Raw genomic sequence first — 15,757 nt, forward strand, 5'->3', positions numbered from 1 at the left:
TACCCAGCATGTCACTATTATAAACAATGTATTAATTTACAAATCTCCCATAGAGGGGTCCTATTCACCTTATAAAGACTCCGCTAGATGGGTTCAACAGCAATATTTAGGAGTCACGAGAAAGTATCCGTCTATGAGTGAACTATTTTGAAGTGTGATGCTAGCAGAGAGGTGTCAACAACAGGGTGCCACCTACAAAACATCTTTTTCTGTATAGGTCTTTTTATGATTATGATTAACCTCTTGGACTATTAATCATTGTGGGTCCTGAGGAAGTGGTGTGGCTGCAAAACCCATACACCCCTCCCAAGGACATACATCGAAAATGTGATGAACTACCTTGTTACAGCCTTTTCTATGATGTTTACAAATCTTACATCAGAATTTTAATTTATATTCAATAAAATCAAGTCTAAAAAAATTAACCTAGCCGTCATATCCCTGTGTCGACACACATTGGGAAGGGGACAGGATGGTGCAGGAAACAGCACAGACACTTCTCTGAGCAGTGGTGGAGACCATAATGGACACATAGCCTTACTGGATTTTATATATCTGCTTGCTGTAGAGTGCCTGCTGTAGAGTGCTGTAAGCACCCATAAAGTGTGAGTACCCTGGAGACTTTGTCTTTTAATAAATGTTGTTTTAAACAATAAAACACTATCCCAGCCTACTTTTTCATACTGTAGACCTTAATTGTGCCGTCACACCCTGAGGTGAGTAGAATCACACGGGGGGGGGGAGGGGGGTGCTCAAGTATGACATCACTGTGTTTTTAATTGGAGCACCATCACAAAGAATTTATTTATTTGAAAATTATAAGAGGACTTTTTTGAAAAATTATGATTTGTGCACTTTTTAGTTCACTCATTTGAGTTATTGTTTAGTTTGTTGTCACATCAGCACTTTGTGATAAGTATATATAAGTCACTTATGATCTATTATTGGCACATTAGCACTTTATGTAAATAATCAATATTTATTGTTTGTTTATTTTTATCTCTATGGATCCCTCTATGGATCTTCATATGGTTGTCACAGCACCACACGGCCATAATGACTCCACTCACATAGAACCAGCACACCTCATAAATATTGTAAGGGGAGAAAGAGAAAGGCCTCTATAGTGTAGAACTGTATTTTGATTTATAAAAAACAAAGTTACACCAACCACTTACGTTTAAACATGTCTAACCGACACCAGTACATTGTGCTATACGAGTTGGCTCCAGCCACTAACTACCTGGCTGTGAGCCTAGGCTCGAAACACCATGGTGACGTCACGTCCACTGTTGATTTTTTGGTGGCCCATAATGGATAAAACTTTTTTGGGTGTAGTTATAAGAGTTTATTGATTTAAATTGCACTTATCACTTTAGTAGAATTGCACATGTTATTTTAGATTGATTATGTAATTTTATTGATGCATTTTTATTTAATTGTCGTTTCATTACTGGATATTTAAGAATTAGTGTTGTTTATCATTTTTATTTTATGTTGGGAGTTTTTAGCTCACTATTAATTCAGCCACTGCACTGATCTTCAATATCGTGGTGCAGTTCACTAATATTCAGCACTAAAACATGACAACATTTTTAAAGGTTTCATACCTGCTCCAAAACTGAAATTAAAAAGCATTGTGAAGACTCAGAGACTCAGAAGGCAATGATGTCAGATGGTCAGAATGATAACTTGGCAACTAGCATTTTTTAAACAGTATCTATCATTTCAATTTTTGTTTCCACAAAAAGGGTTTTATTGAAAGTAAATCAGGGGTTGACAAATTTGCTTGGAATCTAGGAGCCAGCTTAAAAAGTTAGGAGCCAGGTCCGTGACGTCGATCCGGACCTGTCCCTGGCCTGACATGGAGACGAGTGAGGGGAAGATAGCAGCGCCGTCGCCCGCCCCCCCCCCCCCCCCCCCCCCCGTCTCCAAGCCATTGCCCATAGCTCTTAGAGGGACATTTTATTTATTTTTTTCAAATGACAATTTTTTTTTCAATTGCATTTTAGTGTAAATATGAGATCCGAGGTCTCTCTGACCCCAGATCTTATATTTAAGAGGACCTGTCATGCTTTTTCTATTACAAGGGATTTTTACATTCCTTGTAATAAGAATAAAAGTGACACAACATTTTTTTTTAAAAGAACAGTGGAAAAAAAAAAAAAAAGTTAAAATAAGAAGAAAAATAATAATTTTTAAACGCGCCCTGTCCTGCCCGCATATAAAATCGGTGTTCGAACCACACATAGGAGGTAGCGCCGTGATCGGTAGAGCGAGAGCAATAATTCTAGCCCCAGACCTCCTCTGTAACTCAAAACATGCAACCTGTAGAATTTTTTTAAACGTCGCCTATGGAGATTTTAAAGGGTAAAAGTTTGTCGCCATTCCATGAGCGGGTGCAATTTTGATGCGTGACATGTTGGGTATCAATTTACTCGGCGTAACATTATCTTTCACAATATAAAAAATAATTGGGCTAACTTTACTGTTGTCTTATTTTTTTATTAACTAAATTATTTTTCCCAACAAAAGTGCGCTTGTAAGTCCGCTGCACAAATACGGTGTGACAGACAGTATTGCAACAACCACCATTTTATTCTCTAGGGTGTTAGAATAAAAAATATATATAATGTTTAGGGGGTTCTAAATAAAGGGAAGAAAAGGCAGGTAATATAAAACACTCAGAGGAAGCTTCATTAGAATTACTGGTTTGTCATACCAACGGCGACCACAAGAGGGCGCCAAATTCCATAAGGAATCATAGGACCGCAGAAGGCCTCAAAGCCGCGGCCTAAATTTTCGGCCGCCGGCGGAACGGCCCGACGCGATCACGCTGGGGGGGTCCACAGAGACAGGATACCCCCAGCTGTGCTGCCCCAGGCGCGAGGTCGCTATTTCTAGTCGCCAATGCGACCTGGCGCCCGGGTTTTGTCGAGCCCTGAAGTAAATAGATTACAGGGATAATGCAATTAACACATCTTTGAAGCAATCATCCATGACAAAGGTTCATAGTGGCAAATCAAAATGTGATATTACATCTTGGGTCATGGAAAGAAGAACCACAGGATTTCTTGGGTCATAATAAATCAAGTGAGCGAATAGACGTTGTAAATTAAACCAATATTTGTACATCTTAAGGTGAGACACCACAATTGAAACAGGTACTGTTATGATTGGTTGTTGACCATGGGGATCACTATCAACAGATCCGTCCATGGTATTAAGAAGAGCATTAACCTTGTTTGTCAGATGAGATAAGGTTGTTGTGTCTCTGGTGGGGGAGTTAAACATATATTGCCGGTTGTTTCAATATGATGGCCTAAAGATAGTTTGAGGGTTAAGGGTAAATGAATAAATGGAGGGGAAGACTTGGTGAGAGGGGAGGGATTATGAGACGGGGGGAGAGGGAATAGTTGGGGGGGGGAAGGAGGGGGGAAAGAATAGAACTGAGTTAGGGAAGGGTAGTGGGGGCTGCTCCTCATCTTAGATTCCTAATTCCAGTCAATAACTGCAGGAATTGGTTCTAAATAGATAGGATAATATCATATCACAGAGGGAAATAGGACTTATAGTGTTCTGTATTTTTGAATTGTGTCCAGCAAGCCCAGGTAATAGTAAATATCTGTATGTGATCTTGTGTGGTGTGAATCAGTTCCTCCATCTCCTCAATCTTTGCAATGGTTAACCATTCCCTGATGGTTGGGAGGTCCATTGAGCGCCAATGAACATGAATGCAGAGTCTGCCCGCATTAACAATGTGCATGGCTAGCGATTTGTGACAACATTGTTTAGGCAGGGTTGTATGATGGAGGAGATATTGGGCCGGATTATAGTCCAGGGTATAGGTGTGATTATGGAGTGTATTTCTCTCCAAAATGGTTGGAGCGCAGTGCACTCCCACCAAATGTGGATCTTCGAGCCTACTTCTTGTTTACATCTCCAACAGATGTTTGGGATTGAAGGAAAAAATGTATGCAGGCAGGTAGGGTTTCTATACCATTTTGTGACTATTTTGTAGCCATTTTCCTGGATTGCTACGTTCATTGATCCCTTGTGGGCATATGTGCATATGGTTTCCCGTTCATCATCAGTGTATGTTATTTGCAGGTCCCTACTGCAAGAAAGCCTCGAGACTTCTATCTGTGAAAGGTGGGGGTCATCTTGGAGTAAGGAGTAAATGAGGGAAATTAAATGTCTTTGTGGAGTATTGCAGGAGAAGAGTATTTCAAATGTTGTCAGGGGTGTCTTTTGAGGGGAGAAAGTGTCTCAACTGTCTGTAGGACCAGAAGGGGAATTCCTTTGTGCGTGATATAGATATCAAGTCGACCCTTGTGGAAAAAATGTGCATAAATATCATCATGTGGCCATTCTTGTAGTAGGAATGTAGTCGACTCTCCTGGGGGAAATCTGGGTTTCCCCTTAGAGAGGTCAATGGGCCTGGTTGTGAGGATATGTGCCAGAAAGATATTGCTTTGCTGAAAGCTAACAGCAAGGGGTAGATGAGTGGGTGTGTCTTAATGGCTTTGGGCCAATGTCTTGGCGATAGCCAGGGAAGAATGTTTACTGGGTTGCGTATGAAGGAGCATTCTAGTGTGACCCAAGCTTTCCCCGATTGGTGGGTTTTCCAGTCCACCAGTCTGGTTAAATAGTCTGGTTATATAGGTCCATTATTCATCTGGTGATTTGGATACCAAGGTAGGTAATAGCCTTTTTTTCCATTGAAACAGGAAGGAATCTTGGCAGTGGGGAACCTTGTGTGGGGAAAGGGAAAAGTTTAGGGCATGGGATTTGTAATAATTAATCTTAAGGTTTGATAGGACCCCAAAGTGTTTAATATCTCTCAGAAGGTTAGGTAAAGAGAATTGGGGTGATTGCAGTGATAGTAGAATGCAGCTACTTTGAATTCCTTACCGTGAATGGAGATTACCTGTATATCTGTATTGGCCCGTAGTCTGTTTAAAAGGGGTTCTAATGTCAGGACAAAGATCAAGGGGGATAGTGGGTAACCCTGGCAAGTGCCATTGCTGATAGAGAAGGCGTTTGACAGGAGGCCATTTGCTTTAACCCTTGCTGAAGGTTTGGTCTATAATGTGTTGATGTTTGCAAAAATGCGAGGTATTTGGCCTATGCCTTTTAATACTTCCTGCATTTAGTCCCAGGCCACCCTGTCAAAAGCCTTCTCAGTGTCGAGTGATAGAAGGAATCCCTTAGTGTCAGACGAGGTGAGCCAGTGATGTAGGTTCAGGGTGCGTATGGTGTTGTCCCTGGCCTCCCTGCCTGGGAGAAAGCCTACTTGGTCAGATGAGATCAGGCCAGGGATAAGGGGTAATAGTCTATTTACATTCATCTTTGCATAGAGTTTGATGTATACATTAGGTAGTGAGATGGGTCTATAATTAGATGCTTGTGAGGGGTCTTTGCCTTCCTTAGGAATAACTGCTACATGGGCTTCTAACATGTTGCCTAGGGGAGTAAGTGAAGTCGATAGGGAGTTTAATGTTTCCAGCATTTTGGGTGAAAGTGTGTCCGAGAGGCTTTTGTAGTAAATTAACAGAAGACCGTCAGGGCCTGGGCTTTTCCCCACCTTCATTTGTTTTATTGCTAGGTGTAATTCCTCAGTAGACAGAGGGTGTTCTAAGGCTTCAGCGTGTTGCAAGGTGATGGGTTTTGGGCAGTATTGTGCTAGGAAGTCTCTTATTTGGGACGGTCAATCGGGTATCGCCGATGTTTCTATGTTGTTTTGTGGTAAGTTGTAGAGCTTGGCATAAAAATTTTCAAAATGGTTGGCAATATCTTAATTTTTAGAGAGAATTGTAACTTGGTGATCTCGTATATGATGAATGAGAGACAAGACTTTAGATGCCTGTATCGTGCGGGCTAGCAATGTCCCACTTTTGGTGCTGTGTCCATAGAACACTTTTTGTTTGAGAATGTAGCGCCTTCTACTGCATTTCCCTAATGCCGCGTACACATGACCGGACTTTTTGAAAGCAAAGGTCCGACGGTACAAATCTGTCGGACGTTCCGATCGTGTGTGGGCTCCATCGGCGTTTTCATGCCAAAAATCCGACGGACTTTAGAAATAAAATATGTTTTAAATTTTCCCACTGGAACTCCGCCGGACCCTAGCGGGAAACCCGTTTGTCTATATGCTGGTCCGACGGACCAAATACAAAACAAGGGCAGCTACAGCACCTGCCCGCGAGAATGTTTCCAGCGCAATTCTATCACACTGATTCTTGGCAACTGTACATCTCGCACTGGCTGCAATTAAATAAACACATTTTTTGCCCTTTGGTCTGGTATGGATTTAAAAAAATCGATACCAGACCCTTATCCGAGCACGCAGCCCAGCCGATCAGGAAAGGGGGTGAGGACGAGCGAGCGCCCCCCCCCCCCCTCCTGAGCCATACCAGGCCGCATGCCCTCAACATGGGGGGTGGGTGCTTTGGGGAAGGGGGCGTCCTGCGGGCCCCCCACCCAAAGCGCCTTGTCCCCATGTTGATGAGGACAAGGGCCTCTTCCTGACAACCCTGGCAAGGGGCTTATTGGAATCCAGGAGCCCCCTTTAATAAGGGGGCCCCCAGATCCCGGCCCCCACCCTGTGTGAATAAGTATGGGGTACATCGTACCCCTACCCATTCACCTGGGGGAAAAAGAGTCAATAAAATAAAACACTACACATGTTTTTAGAATAGTTTATTAGCAGCTCTGGGGGTCTTCCCACTTCAGGGGTCTTCATCAGACTTCTCTGCGCTTTCCGGTTCTTCTCCCGCTCTCCGGTTCTTCTGCCGGGTTCCTCCGCTATCCTCTTCCAGCTGTTTTGCTAGCATTGGCCCGGTCTTCTCCTTCGTGGTTGCCGTCTTCTTCCTTCTTCTGTTCTTACAATGTTGACACAACGCTCTCTCCTGCTGTAATGCTGTGGACACGCTACGTATCGACTTATATAGGCATAAGGGACGGGGTCACCGGGTGATGTCACATGATGACCCCATCCCTTATGATGTCACAATCATGGGGCATGCTGGGACTGTGATGTCATAAGGGGCGGGTTCATCGTGTGACATCACCCGTGTGCCCTCTTGAAAGGTGAGTAGGAGGTCACAAATTTTCCTGAAGAATGTTATTTGATGTTCGTTCGGACAGTATACATTTGCTACTGTAATTGGCTTGGATGCATATGTGCCTTTTGATAAAGATATATCTACCATCAGGGTTGATCATTGAGTTAGGTAGTTGGAAATCAGCATGTTTGGATATGAGGATGGAAACTCCTTTAGTTTTGGCGGCTGGGTTTGTGAAGTGTAAGACTTTTTTATATACGTGGGTTGCTAATTTGGGAGTAGCATCTGATCGGAAGTGTGTTTCCTGTAGCATTAGGAAGTGAGCTTTGTGTTTAGTTAAGGCAGAGAGAACCTAAGATCTCTTTTATGGGAGGTTTAAGCCTTTCACATTGAGCGAAAGACCTTTTAGTGAGAGTTGCTGCTTAATGGTAGGTTCCCTCTGCATGTTGTGTGTTTTTAGAAGAATGGGTAATAGTATGTGAATCTAGCTGATTCCGGTCAGCAGCTCCTGAGATATATGGGAAGTGACCTGGAATCTTTTCGAGAAGGCATAGAGAAGAATGGCCCCCAGTTGTGAGGGAAAATAGAAACTAAAGGAGACAAAAGAGAGAAAGAGAAGAGGGTAGAAAAGGGGAGTGTAGATAGCAAGGGATTCTGGGAGGAGAGGATGGTATACAAAGGAAGTTTGTGTATTGTAAAGCTTGTACCACAGTAGTGAAACTGAGTCACTTATGGGTATTCGTACCGGAGGTGGGCGTAGGTGCGCCTATCCACCTAGTATAGAGAATCAGGAGTGTCAGCTCTAGTCCATGTGGACAGCTAAGTGGGGACAGTGATCTGGGAAGGAACCTAGTGATGTAGCACTGAGGAGGATATACAGATAGATCAAAGGATATAGAATAGTGTGAGAAGAGTGAAAAGATGTATGTTCTAAGGGTTTGGAGAGCAAGAGATGGAGTTTAAGGTATGGAGTACCCCAATATTGAGTGGTGTTGGTTTAGATGTATAACATAAGATTCAAAAACAAAATCACCTTGAACTTAGTTAACTTCCATTAAGGAGGTGAGGTAAACAAATAAGCATCACAACAAGTATTATAATACGTAATATTATGTATAGGTTTGCGTAGAACCCAATTTCAACTAAGCAATGTTGGAGATAATCAGATTCTTGTGTCATCCCCTTTTTCAGTCTCCGACCACTCCCTCTTTATGGACCAGCCATTTGGTAGTTGTTCTATGGTGCGTCATGTGTGTTCCCTTATAGGAGAGAAAGGAATCTGCTTGTATGTCTCATGTTGAGAGGTATATTTTGGCAGCAGGAAGGTCACACAATGGATGGTATACGTATATATATTCCAAGGCCTCTAACGACACTGTGGGGGAAAGTGATGTCATGGGTTGTTTAGTTCTGAGTCAGAGGCTTGGGAAAAGGTGTGTAGTATCTCTAACCACTTCCCACCTGGTCAATAGCAGATTGACGTCCGGGAAGTGGTTCAGTTATCCTGACTGGTCGTCATATGACGTTCTTCAGGATAACATGCTGCCACGCACCCATGGGGGTGTGCATCGTGGCGATCGGTGGAGCTGTGTGTCAGTCTGAGGCTCTTTACCATGTGATCAGCCATGTCCAATTATGGCTGATCACAATGTAAACAGGAAAAGCTATTGATCGGTGGCTCTCCTGACAGGGGGATCAGCGCAGCCCCCCCCTCAGATGCCCACACTATACCACCAGGGAAGCGGGCAACATGAGGATGGCCAGGTATGTACCCCATGGCCATCCACATGTGCCCAATGTGTCTAAGTGCCTGGTATTGAAGTGGCTAAGGAACCAATATGCCCAAGAGGCTTGTTGTGTTATGGGGAATGATTTTCTAAGTAATTTTAAGAGCAGTTCCTGTCTCCTTTTATGGGGGGGATATGGCATGAGGGGGTTTCTTATAGTGATCCTAAAGTTTATGTAGTCAGTCTTCCTAATAACTAAATACTATACAACACTGAATTCACGTATTTTACCGTCTTACCACCTTTCACTTTACAGTCTCTTATGCCTCGTACACACGATCAAACAATCCGGTGGAAATCCCCCCGTGTGTGGGCTCCGGCTGACTTTTTTTACCCAAAAGTCCGGCGGACTAAAAGTATTTTTGCACTCCAATCTGTCCGTTGGACTCGCATTTCGGCGGACAATCCGGCCGTGTGTGTGTGCCAGTCCGCCGTGCTTTTGAAATGAACGGACTTTTCCCGCCCGGAGAAAAGTCCACTCATTTTGAGCGCGTCTCCAGGTAGCCGGGGCGTCGCTGGCCCCATCACCTGGTATGGACTTAAAGGGGAATCCCTGCGCCGAACAATCGGCGTGGGGGTTCCCCCCAGGTCCACATCAGACCCTTATCTGAGCACGCTACCCAGCCGGCCACGAGCGAGCCCCCCCCCCCTCCTGAGCCATACCAAGCGCGTGCCCTCAACATGGGGGGGTGCCTTGGGGAAGGGGGGCCTCGCGGCCCCCCACCCCAAAGCACCTTGTCCCCATGTTGATGAGGACAAGGGCCTCTTCCCGACAACCCTGGCTGTTGGTTGTCGGGGTCTGCGGGCGGGGGGCTTATCGGAATCCGGGAGCCCCCTTTAATGAGGACACACAAGGGTTAAAATAGTTTATTGCACAGCTCCGGGGGGTCTTCTGTCCGTCTTCGGGGGTCTTCTCGCCGGACTCCTCCGCTATCTTCTGATAGCTCTTTTACTAGCGGAGGAGCCCGGCTTTCTTCTTCGCCGCCTCCCTCTTCTTCCGACTTCGGGGGTCTTGTCCCCCTCTTCCATTCTTCTTGCCGGACCACCGCGCCTTCTTCTAGCTCTTTTACAAGCGGTGGCCCGGTCTTCTGTCGCCGTCTTCTGTTCTTATCTTCTCCTCTTCAGATGTTGCCTCGTCGCTGTCTCTGCTCACAGTGACGAGGACGTGGCGTGCGGCGACTTATATAGGGATATCAACGGATGATGTCCCCGCTCATTATGATGTCACATTCCCAGAGGATGCTGGGACTGTGACATCATAATGGGCGGGGACATCATCCAGTGATGTCCCTATATAAGTCACCGTGCGCCGCGTCCCCGTCACTGTGAGCAGAGACAGCGACGAGGCAACATCTGAAGAGAAGAAGAGAAGAACAGAAGACGGCGACAGCGGCGACAGAAGACCGGGCCACCGCTTGTAAAAGAAGGCACGGTCTCCCGCCAAGAAGAACAGAAAAGGGGGACAAGACCCCCGAAGTTGGAAGAAGAGGGCGGCGGCGAAGAAGAAAGCCAGGTTCCTCCGCTAGTAAAAGAGCTAGCAGAAGATAGCGGAGGAGTCCGGCAAGAAGACTCCCGAAGACGGACAGAAGACCCCTGGAGCTGTGCAATAAACTATTTTAACCCTTGTGTGTTTTATTTTTATTTTTTTCACAGGTGAATGGGTAGGGGTACATTGTACCCCATACTCATTCACATAGGGTGGGGGGCTGGTATCCGGGGGCCCCCTTATTAAAGGGGGCTCCCGGATTCCGATAAGCCCCCCGCCCGCAGACCCCGACAACCAACGGCCAGGGTTGTCGGGAAGAGGCCCTTGTCCTCATCAACATGGGGACAAGGTGCTTTGGGGTGGGGGGGCCGCACGGCCCCCCCTTCCCCAAGGCACCCCCCCATGTTGAGGGCACGCGGCTTGGTACAGCTCAGAAAGGGGGGGGGCGCTCGCTCGTGGCTGGCCGGGTAGCATGCTCGGATAAGGGTCTTATGTGGACCTGGGGGGGAACCCCCACGCCGATTTTTCGGCGTAGGGATTCCCCTTTAAGTCCATACAAGGTGACGGGGCCAGCGACGCCTCCTTCGCTGGCCCCGGCTACCTGGAAACGCGAAATGAAAATGAGCAGACTTTCCTCCGCGTGTGTGGGTGAGTCCGTTTATTTTAAAAGTACGGCGGATAGTCCGGCGGACTTAGTACGCTGTATTAGTCCGCTGAAAAAGTGCCGTGTGTGGGCAAGTAGCTCGTTCGGAAAGTCCGGCGGGCAGTCTGACGGGAAGTCCGCCGGATAGTCAGCTACGTGTGTATGCGGCATTAGAATGAGCAATGAAGAATGCAGTCACTGGAGAGGAGCTAGGTGAATAAGAAGGTGGTGTGGCAGTAGACTGCCATAGTATGTTCTCTCCGTTCAGTAAGTATTTATTGCTGGTATGTGATCGTGTGGGTGTTAACAGTACCTGAACCCGGGATGATTGGGCTCCAAGCCTGCGGGTTCCCGAATAGTTTTTTGCGTTTGAATTCCCTGTGGGGTGTCGAGAGTCTCTGGAGGTCCGGTGCTGGGTCAAAAATAGGGGAATAAACAAACAGTTCGGGTAAGAGCATGAACAAATGTTACGGGTATATTTTAGTGCCCGAGTGTCATCTACTGGTTAGCTGAAGCTCATGTCCTTCTCCAGTCACCGCTGGTAGAACTTATATCTAATGCGGTACGTTGGCTTTATGCGTAAGCTCCAAAAATTCACGTATGATACCTGCCTTTACAGAGTTGCTTTTGTAGTGTTTGCATTCTCTGGGAGTAGATGGTAATTGCGTACATTGAGGGGTTTCTGGGGGGCAAAAGGGGCTTTGACACTGAACCGCCATAGGATAGTCTCTTACCTAGATAGCAGTGCTTTGCTGATCTGCAATCATATTGGGTTAAAACAGTACTTTAGCATAAGACAAAGGCAAAACCACGGAATCAGGGGGAGTTCTTTGAGGTTGGGTTCCTTGTGGGGTGTTGAGAGTTTGTGGGGGTCTGGTGTTTTAGCAGAAATAGGGAGATACGGAAACAGTTTAGGCAAAAAAATAGAAACTAAAACAGAGATCTTAACTTACTGCGTCCAGTATGAGAATTGGGGTGAGTCAGTTTTATATATCATGTTGATGATGTCCCCGACATGGGGTGGCATCAAGCCCTGGGTTGTGCGGAGGAAGATCTCTTCTTGATGGGTGATCACCAGGCGATGAGGGGTCTAGTCTGCGGCGTCTGGATCATTGACGCTGGGCTTTAGGTGAAGAGTTGTGGAAAACTGGTTTCCATGGTTCAGTGGGAAAGTAAAAGGAGTGCCACTCTGGTATATTAACCGGTGGGATGTCCAGTTGTTCACAAAAGGTGGGTAAATCTTCTGGGGACCGGAGGAGTGCTGTGCGGCCTCTGGAGGATGCAGAGAGACAAAATGAAAATTTCCATCTGTACTGGATGTTATGGCCGCGTAGTGCATCCAATAGAGGGCGCAAGGTGCATCTGTTTTGTAAAGTTATCTGTGATAGATCTTGGAATAGCTTAATGTCCATGCCTTTGAATAAAATGCGGCCGCAGTCTCTTGCTTTTCTAAGTATTTCCTCTTTGAGGGGAAAATTTACGATACAGCAAACCCCCTGGGGGGTTCGGAATCATAGGGAGGGGGTCTCAGCGCAGTGTAGATGCTCCATTTCAATAGGGGAGTCTGCAGGATGGTCAAGCAAGTTGTTAAATATGGAGCAGATCGTCTGTGGCATTTTATTCGGTTCCACACTCTCAGGGACACCCCTCACCCTAATGTTATGCCTGCGATCTCTGTTATCCAAGTCTTCCACTTACCTGTGGAGATCAAATAAATGTGGTAGTTGTAAGTCATACGTTTTTTGCACTTGCCTGATAGCTGAAGCCTGCAGCTGGGAGGTCTCTTCCACTTCTGTAAGGCGGTTGTTCATTGTTTGTATGTCTGTCTTTAGGTCTGATATAGCCACCGTTAGGGTGTGTATAATGTCTAAGGCGACATTCTGCAGGTCCCTTTGTAAATGGATGAGGCTTGGGTTGGCAGCCGCGGGTCCGCCTGACATCGAGGCTGCAGCGCTTCTAGGCGAGTCCGTTGATGAGGCCTGTGTCTCCATGTGCTGGCCTGATGGCCGAGTACAAAATATCTCTGGAATGTTGTTGGTGAGCTGCATCCCGGTTTCTTTCATAGTGCGGTGTGTTGAGGTACTCCTATAAAAAAAAAGGCTTTTTTTGTCCTTGTGCGGGAGCTCTTGCCTCAGGCAACCATCTCGGGTCCTGTCCAAGCCACACCCCCCATTTAAATTTTTTTTACAGTTCTGTCCCCTATGGGACAAAGTACATGTAGTATTTTCTCTCATGTTGCTATGTGCTTTTAACCCTATCTATGTCCTGCCCTTTTTCCTTCCCTCCTGCCGTGGTTGATCAAACAACAGCTAGAAAGGAGACAGTTTATTCATAACGACTTAATATTCTTATCTCCACTGTAAGCACTTTCCCAGCAAGAGGAATGCTGATGGAGGGGTGAAATCTCAGCCTCTGCATTTCTTTTGCACTTGTTTGTCTTGGGAAAATGCTTAGAGCAGAGACATGCTGCCATTCTCAAACAGACGTCTCCTTCCCAGCTGCTGTCAGATTGCCTGCTACAGGAATGGAGGGGTGCAGTTTGGACCTCATAGCTAGGGTTAGAAAGGAACCTCAGGTACTTTGTTCAACATGGGACAGAACTTTAAAAAAAATTATAATGATAGATCTTCTTTAAGAAAAGCTAAACAATGGCAACTTCCATATAGCCTTAGTGATAGGTTTCATTTAAGCCTAAATGCATCTTGATTATCCATGAATTCTTACTAAACTGTAAAATTTGCCTTAAAAATATAAAACTTTTGGTTCCTCGAGAACCAATTCACACTAGTGCATTTTAGCACAGCTATAAAATGCAGATCATCAGAATGATGTCTATTTTCCAACATGTCCTATTCACATCATAAGGTTGCGTTGCGTAAAATGCAAACTGGATGTCAACGGACGTCAAAATGGATGTCAACGGATGTGAAAATGGATGTCAACGGACGTCAGCGCGCATTAAAATGGGACTAAAATGGATGGAAATTTACATGCATTTTAGTGCAAGTCGGTGTGAATTGGCCCTTAGAGTAGCATTCAATGATTTTAAAATGTTAAGATGAAATATTGCTTTACAAAAGTGACCTGTGAGACCTGAACGATCCAGGACAGTTGGGGACCTGAGTTTGTGGTAGGTGTGGCAGTTTTCAATCTGCCTGACTCCAAAAATACAGCAGGTGACCAGATGTCGATGGTTTAGTTACCTGTGTTGTACACTACACACAGCCAGTCACAACGTAAATCAGTTGTCTAGCTCCTCCAGAGTTGCACAGCTACACTTTTGCAGGAGTTTATATTCCGTTAAAATCTAATATGTTCTGTCCAGCAGAAATTCCATATTTCCCATCCTTTTGTATTTTGTATTAATTTGTCACATTTGTTATAAATACAGCCATATGGCATTTTTCGTTCTTAGTAATGGGGGCATGCAATGACTGTCTAAAGGATTCACTATTTTTCTAGGTCATATTGGAATGCTTCAAGCCACACAAATGACACAAGAAGCCACCATACAGGACTTGGAGTCAGAAAAAGCTAGGATAAAAGAGAAAATAGTCAGACTTGAAGAAGAGCGGATTCTGCTTCAAACCAAAAATCAAAACCTAGATGAACGGCAAAGGCAACAGATCCTTGCGCTGGAGAAAGTAAGAAATGCCTTTTATCAACACCGTTAGACAACAAACTGTGTTAGTTACAGCTGTCCACCTTGTAATTGCTGAACAAGAGACATCTTTATTAAATCTTTCCACAGTGATAGAGCTTACACTTTTTTCATTTACAGTGTCAAAACTGTGAAATATTTTGTAATTTTGTTTCCCTAATGATCATAACATTATTTTAAAAATGTTGGATTGTTGAGTCATACTGTTTACATACTTTTTACCTTGCAAATATATATGTAAGGATTACCTTTATTGTCAGCATATTCAACATCACTAATACAGTGAGCCATTCATATCAGATTCTGTCCTAGAATTTTGCACACAGTCACACTGTTAAGATTCTACCTGTGTGGGTTCTTTGTCTGGACAGTCGTTGGTGGAGTGCTCTGATACTGGGCTGGTAGTTGGGCCTGCTCGCTTTTCTTCCTCCTGGTGAGGTTTCTGTTTCCTGCTGTAGTCCTCTTGTTTTCCCTGGGTCCTGGTATTAAACCTGCTGTTTCATTTGTCCCCACTGGCCATTTGTTTCTGCTTCTCTTGTTGCTTCCTTTACTAATGTTTTTCTGCATTGTCCTGTGTCCTGGACTAGCATAACATCCTGGGTTATCTGTTACAGTGAGCTCTGCACATGCAAGGGTGTGACCATATGCTTTCTCCCTGGTTGGTCCATACTCTTTTAAAACCATATCCTTGTTGTAGCTTTAGCTGTGTGTGTCCATGTCAACCTGTTTCCTATACACCTTCTGTTATTTCCTGTCGTTCTCATTATCCTGTCCTCATAGTGTGACTATATACCATGTTATTGCCAAGTTCCTTACGGTGATTGTAAAGCTACATTTTTTTTTTTTTTTTTAAAACAAGCATGTTATACTTACCTGCTCTGTGCAGTGGTTTTGCACAGAACAGCCCCAGTCTGTCTCTTCTTGGGTCCCTCATTGGCGCTCCTGACTCTTCCTCTAGTTCCAATGGTGGCACATCTGTGACTTGATGCTGAGCCGTACTGTTTGTGTCTACAGACACAGACAGTGCAGCTCAGCCCCACCACCAGCTGCCTTTTTACTGGATTTTATTGACAGCAGCAGGAGCCAATGGCTCCCATGGCTTTCAATCTGCCC

The 15,757-nt window shown here is 45.1% G+C and overlaps 1 protein-coding gene across 6 annotated transcripts in view; it reads left to right on the forward strand.

Moving 5' to 3' along the window:
- The window catches only part of FAM184A (family with sequence similarity 184 member A), a 300,376-nt gene that overhangs the window by 149,050 nt on the left and 135,569 nt on the right, over positions 1–15,757 (forward strand). For all 6 annotated transcript variants that reach the window (XM_077487031.1, XM_077487035.1, XM_077487036.1 and 3 more), the window contains exon 5: positions 14,446–14,627. In XM_077487031.1, the coding sequence (XP_077343157.1) occupies positions 14,446–14,627 (182 nt within the window). The remainder of the gene's footprint in view (positions 1–14,445; positions 14,628–15,757) is intronic.

Source organism: Lithobates pipiens, unplaced genomic scaffold (genome assembly GCF_037356315.1).
Source record: "Lithobates pipiens isolate NorthernLeopardFrog02 unplaced genomic scaffold, aLitPip1_a1.2 Scaffold_18, whole genome shotgun sequence".
Classification (NCBI taxonomy): Eukaryota; Metazoa; Chordata; class Amphibia; order Anura; family Ranidae; genus Lithobates; species Lithobates pipiens.